Raw genomic sequence first — 8802 nt, forward strand, 5'->3', positions numbered from 1 at the left:
TGAGGATGGAAATTTGTAGGATGAGGATTTGTAGAAACAACCCTTTTGTGTAGGAAAAAAAGCTTTTGCTGCATCTTCCTTTTTCCATCTATATTCCTGAACATACCCACAGTCATGGTGTCTCTATAAAGATAATTCCAAGTAATACGTGCAAGGATGATATAAACACCTGTTTATCTTCTGTTCAGCTGTGTGGCTTCCCAAGGGCTTTCCATTGCTGGGTATTGGATGGACGTTTTACTCCAACATGCTTCACTTGCTGCAAGGGGTGGCTGAAACCTGTAGCCTGAAGGCTTGGAAAACCTGCTCAGCTAAAGAATGTGGGCCTGCAGGCATGAAACCTGGTCTCTTTACCCAGTGTAAACAGGAAGCAAGTGATGGTTGTAATAAGGAAAACTGAGACTCTGGACAGTGAACTGCTGGCAGACAGCATCTGAAGCAAACCAGGGGCCCAGTCACTCAGCTGGTAAATAATCGCTGTAAAGTCAAGAAGAACATTACACACACACACACACACACACACACACACACACACACACACACACACACACACACACACACACACACACACACACACACACACACACACACACACACACACACACACACACACACACACGCGCGCGCACACAGAGCTATACTTTACCCTAACCAGCACACAGACCCTATGTAACCGGAGTTGTTAAAACCTGACCCTCTGTTTTTGAGACTGGAATAAAAGAGAGAGCCAGGGGTGGGTGTAAAAAAGCTTTTAGAGAAAAGTATGTGGCTGGTGGCATTCATATCAAATGACACCGCGTTCCTGTCACACAGATTGAGTTCAGGTGCTTGAAATGCTCGAGAGCCAGCTTGGGGACTTGGCCTTTTGTCTGCCTCCTTCAATGCACAGCTTGTCCCTCTGTCTTCACAGCCCCTCCTCTTTTTAAAGGGCTCACAGAAATGACTAGAAATGAAGTGCATCTGACTCGAATGAAATGCCAAGTTCACTGAGTATGAAATAGTGTCAACTTTTTCTTTCCAGCACTTTGATTCTGAGGCCACAGAGAATTCTCATGAAATAAAGCTTATGATGAGGACTCTGGGGAGGCATCCAGTAACCCAAACTGATATATATTGATCTGTGAAAAGGCATTCTGACAATCCAGAGAGTGTTGGCCATGGAAATGTTGAGGTGAATTGATGAATTGCACCTTGGACTTGAGGAAATCATAGTTCGGTGATGACAGTGATGATGTAGTTAATGATTTATTGACAATATTCATTACTGGCAATAAGGCTTCCTTTAATGCTTTTGCAATATGACTCCAAATTCCAGCCTTATCTTATTCACCTTCCCCAACCCTTCCTGAAAGACATTAGCATGTGGGCACACACACACAGAGCTTATTACAAACCCTTTGTTTATTAAAGTTAGTTTAATCTATGTAACCAACCTATGAATTTGATGGTATTAATAGCCTTATTTTATAGTAAGGAAACTATAAAATTCAGAGAGGTTAGGTAACTTGCCCAAGGTCACACAGCTAGTGAGGGCCATATCTGCAATGTAAGAGCAGATCTGTTTTATCTTAATACTCATGTTACATCATGCTATATACTTCCTTTAGTTCAGTGGTTCTCAACAGGAGATGATTTTACGCCTGGGGCACATTGGCAATATCTGGGCAACACTATTTGTTGCCATACCTGGGGTTGTGGTGACACTGGTATCTGGTGGGTAAAGCTAGGGATGCTGCTTAACTTCCTAAAATACAGAGGACATACTCCCCTGCAGCAAAGAATTATTTGGTCCAAAACAGCAATAGTTCCAAGGTAGAGAAATCTTGGATTAGTTGTATAGATGGCCAGCCATACTTCTGACTTTAATTCTTAGAAAACTGGATGAAATATTTGAGATGCATACATGAAATGCAACAGAATAAAAAATAATTTTTGCCTTGAGTATTTGGCGGGGCATTATGGAAGAGATAGGATTTGAGCTTGGTTTTGAAAAGTGAGTTTTTTCAAAACTCATTTTTGGTTTTTTAGTTTTTCTTGGTTAAAAAAATGAGCACTATAGATCTTTGTGGATTGAACAGACTGTCAGAGCTAGAGGTTCTTAGGCAAGCTTAATACAGTGGGTTTTTAAAAAAATTTTTTTAAAGGAAAAGACTTTTAAAAATAAGATCTTACTCAGAGCCCAAATACATAAAACCTACAAAAATTAAGCAGCTCTGATCGATGTGACTATAGGGACTGAAGCTTACCTTTTACCTTTTCTTCCATATCTTCTCCCCAGATCCTCAGGTATCTGTTGTTTGAATACTATTAATAATAGCACTTTCTTTCTTTTCAAAAGAATCCTGGTTTGGATGATAAATTATATGGTCACCCAACCTATGAAGAAATCTAGTGTTCTAAGGAACAAGTTATGAAAATTATTGAGTCTGATTTTTTCTCTATCCCTTTTGAAAATAAATTTTCATAATTTATTTAGAGGAACATAAATTTATTTAGAGGAACATAAATTCTTTCCTAAATATTAGGATTTCATTCAAATGCTTCTAGCAATGTACATAACTATAATATAGATATCAAAACCTGGAAATTAAACATTGGTACAATACTATTAACTAGACTACAGACCTTATTTAAATTTCATCAGTTTTTTGTTTTGTTTTTCCTAATGTCCTCTGTCTGCTCCAGGATCCAATCCAGGATCCCATATTACATTTAATTATTCTGTCTCTTTATTCTGTTTCACAGTCTTTCCTTTATTTTCATGACCTTGGTGATTTTGAAGAATACTGGTCGGTTATTTTGTAGAATGTTCTCACTGTGAGTTTGCCTGATGCTTTCTCATGATTAGATTGAATTGAATTAGATTTTTGGGGGGCACAGATACTGCAGAAATGATGCGTCCTTTCACTACCTCTATTGCAGGCTCACGATGCCTGTATGTCTTATTACCAGTGATGTTAACCTTGATCACTTGTCTAAGATGGGGTATGCTATATTGCTCCTTTGTAAAGTTAGTATTTTTCCCTTTATAATTGATAAATATCTTGGAAGAGGTACTTTGATGCTCAACCCATATTTTTTGAAGTCATGGTTTCTGAGTGGAATTTAATATAGCCTTTGGCATCTAGGGAACTTTTATTATTTTAAAATAGTGCATATCACAGGTTTTTACAAAAGTGCTTTCTGGAGTCTATCATGCATATTAAAGAAATGGCATTCAAAGTCTGAAACTGAAGGGAATAGGACTAAGGAAGCTAAAATCGTTCTTGCTTGTAAGTGATAATATTTATATCTATGAATAGTATGCTTTAAAAATATTTTTGAGCAATGCACTTGGGTCTAATGAGGTTGGTATTTACCATCGTTATCATTATTATTATTTTCCCATTTTCAGATGTGTAAACTAAGGCTCAGGGAGATTAAATGATTTTTCCAAAGTCTAATCATCAGTAACAGATAGGGCAAGGGAACATACTTTTTTCCCACTATATGCAGTGATGGAATGGACATGGTTAGATTGCAGTGAGTTCCATATCACTGTATATGTCCATGTAGAGGAGTGTGGCTTCTTGGAGAGGATGAGTGTAGGCAAATTAAACAATAGATGAGTGGCTGGAATCTATAAACCTAAGATCACTTCTGACCTTGATTATTCCATGTTATTAATTTATTCTTCCGATTTTGCTTTTCTCTCCTGGAAACTTAAGAAAGAACACTTCTTTCTGACTTTTTTTTTTTCTTTAAGATACTGATGATGTATTTTCTTTTCTTGTTTTTTATAAATTTTATTTATTTATTTTTGGCTGCGTTGGGTCTTTTGTTGCTGCGTGCGGGCTTTCCCCAGTTGCAGCAAGCAGGGGCCACCCTACATTGCAGTGCATGGGCTTCTCATTGTGGTGGCTTATCTTGTTGTGGAACACAGGCTTTAGGCATGCAGGCTTCAGTAGTTGTGGCATGCAGGCTCAGTAGTTGTAGCTCGCAGGCTCTAGAGTGCAGACTCAGTAGTTGTGGCACACGGGCTTAGTTGCTCCGCGGCATGTGGGATCTTCCCGGACCAGGGCTCGAACCCGTGTCCCCTGCATTGGCAGGTGGATTCTTAACCACTGCACCACTAGGGAAGTCCCCTTTCTGGCTTTCTTATCCAATCAACTAAAGAAATGGTGGAGTTTGCCGTAAGGGACGATGTCCTCCTTTCCAGAATCCCCAGGCTACATGACTATAGTTTGTTTCATTCAATGATACTAATATTTAGATCCATTCTAAGGTCTTAAAGAGGATGCTAGGCCTGGGAACTAGTAATAAGAGGTAACTTCTGTCTGTCTTTGTCACTATAGGCTCATGGAAAGCAAGCAAAATCCTACCTGTCTGTTGGATTCTTTAGTCAGTGATATTTAGAAGTGAGTCTGTTTTTTAAATTAAAGTTTGACATTATCTAATTCGGTAAATATTACTTGAACTAAAGTAGAGGGACAAGTACCTTAGTTTATTTTGAAAACCCACAGATACTGAGGCACTCTAGCAAACTCTATGTTGTTTATCATAAAGTCACTATTTTTTTTTAACTTCTGATATTATCCCCAAACCATAGATTTAAATGCATCTTTTCAAAAGAGCAAACTGAGGCTCAAAAAGCGGAAGAGAATTTACAATGTCACAGAGCAAGTAAATCAGCAGTTTTATTTGCATGGCTTTTCTTTCTTTCTTTTTTTTCCTTATAGGTTAGGTCAAATAGTAGTGATGGACATATTCTAAATTTTAGGTTCTTTTTCTTACCAACAGGGAAACTAAACCTCCAATGGAGAAGTGGTTGCCCAAGGGCAATTTGGTATAAAATTAAGAATCCAGGATAAAACGTATATTGAAAATGGGATTATGGGGAAAGACTACATTCTCATTCTTCATTGAATCGTCATTCTGTATTAGTCCCTCAAAGCCAAGATTGGCCTCCTCATGGAGAAAAGGAAAAACAATGGTGTCTTTATTGAACATGCTTAATAATTTAGATTGATATTGGAATATACTCTAAAAGTTTTAATTTAGACTTGTAAGCCAGTTGCCTAGGAAACATATTTGGATCTTACTGTGAGTAGGCCCTTATTCCTCATGTTCCTTTTTACCATGGTGCAGAAAGTGGAGTAATTCTGGACAAATCATTTACCTTCTATTAGTCTTGATTTCCAACACGGGAATGATGATACCTTCTTTTACTTACCTGATAGGCTTATACTGGGATGAAATAATGGATATAAAAGAGCTTATTGGAAATACAAAGATATGAGCTTTCCTAATTCATTTCCTTCTTTATATCTCTGTTTGCAGTGCTCCCTGAATCACCCTCCTCTTAACCCAATTCAACTTGATTTTACCAAAAGAAGGAATTTTTTTTTTCACTCATTTAACTTAAAGTTCAGGATAGGCTGATCCAGTAACCCAAATGGCTTTGTGAAGAATTACTCTCTCTCCATGTCTTAGTTCTTTCACTTTTGTTGGTTTCAGTCTCAGTCAGGTTCTCACTGTGTGGCCAAAATGACCATGAATACCTCCGGGCTTGGATGCTATCAGATTCACAGCCACATTGGTCATGTGCCCATACCTGAATCAATCTCCTCGACCAGAGGAATGGATTCCTCTGACTGGTTAGGACTGAGTCATGTGCTAAAGTCAGCTCTGCTTAAGCTATTTGGACTAAATGGAAGAATGTGGTTCTGCAAAGGAAAATCGAGGTACTCTTATTGGAAGAAGAGTCTCAAATGGAGGAAAGGTTGCTGGCTAGGAAAGAACAGCTGCTGACAGGCCCTCTCTAACCTCATTTCACCCATTGAAACCCTATTAACCCTTAAAGGATTGTCTCAAGAGTTTCCTTTTGAAGTCATTCCTAATCCTCTAACCACATATGATTTCTCCCTCTTTTGTGTTTCTTTAGCATCATGTGCCTCTTTTTGCTGTTTATTTTCGTGGACTTTGTACGATCATCACAAGTTCATTTTTTATGTTATTATAGTGTCACTTCTGTGAGGGCAGAGACTATATCTCCCTTGTCTTTGAATCTTCAGCAGTACCCGACTGGTGTCTGATCCATAATAGACTATCAGCAAATATTTATTAAACTGACTTCTTAATTTTGTACAAGTTATGAATAATGAAAAATAAACAAGATGTGGTAGCTAATTTTATTATGTACATAATTTATTAACGGAATAATTTATTAAAAGACTAACAGAAGCAATGTTAACAATTCTGAGATATGATTTCTGTTTAAGAAGTAAGAATAACTGCAGCTCCAGGAGAGTGGTCAACCATTGTGAGCACGGGCTGGGGAGGAGGTGTCTCTGGACCTACTCTGCATTCACTAACTCTGTGCCTTCTCCTCTTTAGTCGTCCAGGTTCATGTCTAAGCTTGTTCCAGCTATCCAGAATGCCCACAGGAATTCCACTGGATCTGGAAGAGGAAAGGGATTGATGGTGTTAACTGAACCCGTTTTGATTGAGACCTACACGGGTCTGATGTCATTCATTGGAAACTGCAACAAACTTGGCTATTCCTTTGCCCGGGGGAGTGTTGGTTTTTGACACTCTTTTGGGGGTATAAGTACATCATCCATAGCTACACCATTACTGAAGATTCTGTTTCAGCCCACCGTATTTTTGGACTGAAACAATTAGTTATTGTTAAATAGTATTACATGATTTTGAAGATTCAATATCTTAGGGGACTTAAAAGCTTGATTAGACTGATAAATGCACACTTCAGACTTTATATAAGGATAATCAAATTTCTTCAAACCAGAAAATAAATTCTCCTGAGCCCATCAAATAATGTTGGCAAATGAATGACAAATGAACACCTGATCATAAACTTGGCGAGGACCCTCTGGGTTCTTGTTTCTCTGTCCTCTAAATGTAGGCTTGTTCTGGGTTTTTATTTTCAGCCCTCTGATCCTGATCTTCTCTCTCATTGGGGTCTCAATCTATATTATTTTAGCTACCTTTTTTTATGGGGATGACTTCCAAATCCATATTCTCATCCCTGGTGTTTAAGACTCAGTTTTGCACTTCTGTCTGCTGATCATCTATATCAGTGTTCCAATGGCCACTTACACTCAGCATCTTCAAAATCTCGGATTTCTGTATGGGATTTTAATGGTCCCAGTCATCATCCCTGAAATCCATCAGTTTTGATGTCTTTAAACTTCTTGCCAGATACATTCCATATAGTATCTGTCTTTGTCTGGGCTGCTATAACAAAAATACTACGTACTGGTCGGCTTATAAACAACATAAGTTTATTTCTTGCAGTTCTGGAGGCTGCAATTCTGAGATTAGGGTGCCAGCCTGGTCAGGTGAGGGCCCTCTTCTGGGGCTCAGATTTCTTGTTATATCCTTACAGGTAAAGGGGCAAGAGTGTTCTCTCGTGCTTCTTTTATAAGGGCATTCATCTCATTCATGAGGGCTCTGCCCTCATAAGCTAAGGCCCCCTGTTTAATACCATCACAATGGGCTTTAGGATTTAAACATATAAATTTTGGGGGGACATAAACGTTCAGACCATAGAAGTACCACATCTGTATGTGACTTAGATTGTGCCCAATGCCCAGATGTCAAACTTAAGGTTCATTCTTCTTTCAAAACTGTTCATATACTCCTTCTCCTTTCCATTCTCACAGGTATGTTATTAGATCATGTTTTAAATTCTGTTTACCTGGATATTTGTTATAGACTTTTAATTGGTATCCCTGCTCCAAGGCTGACCCTCTTCTAATCCATTTTATACTTGGTTGCCAGACTCCTAAAGCACAATTTGATCATATCATTCCCTGTTCAAGAACTTTCAATGGCTCATTTCCTTTTGCAGGGTTTTTTTTTTTTTGTTTGCTCATGTGTTTTGTTTTTTTAACAGCAGACCTTTCCTTCTAATGAAATCTGTTTCAGTTGCCCAATATGTAAAACAGATAGAAGTAGGACCACTAGGATTGAAATAGAGATGGGAATGCCACTGATCTCCTCTTTTTTGGGTCTCAGAAGTGCCTCTGTGGAATGTCTATGGATCCCACAGGAGTTTAAGAAGAATGTTTCCAAAAATACTCTTCTAGCTCATTCTGTTTCTATTTTCTTTTCTCTCATATTTCCTCTTTGTCGCTCCTTGACTTAGGTCTAATTGTGAAGAACTCAGGAGGTCATCTCATCTGTTTTCATCTCTAAATTTTTTTTTCAATTTTATTGTATTTTTAATTTATTTTGAAAAGAAACTTTTAATGTTGAGCACTGTAAACATTATTATAATTAGCTCTTTGCCTGTCCAAAGGACCAAAGTTGAGACACCTTGGCTGGTATTCAAGTTAAAAATTCCAGCTGTTTTTTGGGGGGTGGGAAGGGGGAAGGGGGTGCTTGTGTGAAGTCTAAAGTCTTTTCTTCAAAATGCTCACTTCCTCGATTTCAAAGATTTCCTCTGATATTTCACAAACATCAATTTGATGGAGGCATTCAAAATCCAAACTTTGAATAACCCTCATTTTATTTTGTCTTTATCTTTGTTTACTTCCATTAGTAGTTCTCTCCCTCTCTTTCCATTTCCCAGCACCCACTTTTTTTCCCCTCATGACGGCAAATATTGGTATAGTCCCCAAGGCAGGGAACTTCTCTTCAGACTGTAAAAGGAAATGTTGAAATCCTTAGCCGTCCTGTCAACAGTAGTGGAATGAAAAGTCGTTGGATTGTTTTGGCAGTGGTTCTGAAGCAGGCACAATTGGCAAATTATTATAACACCACTGCCCGAAAATCCCCATTTGCCTCAAGGTAGTGGCG

General features: G+C 38.3%; 1 protein-coding gene across 1 annotated transcript in view; it reads left to right on the forward strand.

Moving 5' to 3' along the window:
* TPRG1 (tumor protein p63 regulated 1) overlaps positions 1-6570 on the forward strand; it is a gene marked incomplete at its 3' end in the record, with an annotated part of 183676 nt that extends 177106 nt beyond the window's left edge. The window contains exon 6 of the mRNA XM_082654605.1: positions 6376-6570. Coding sequence (XP_082510731.1) covers positions 6376-6570 — 195 coding nt within the window. The remainder of the gene's footprint in view (positions 1-6375) is intronic.
* Positions 6571-8802: the final 2232 nt, after the last annotated feature.

This window comes from Grampus griseus (genome assembly GCF_964374135.1).
Source record: "Grampus griseus genome assembly, chromosome: 5".
NCBI classification, from domain to species: domain Eukaryota; kingdom Metazoa; phylum Chordata; class Mammalia; order Artiodactyla; family Delphinidae; genus Grampus; species Grampus griseus.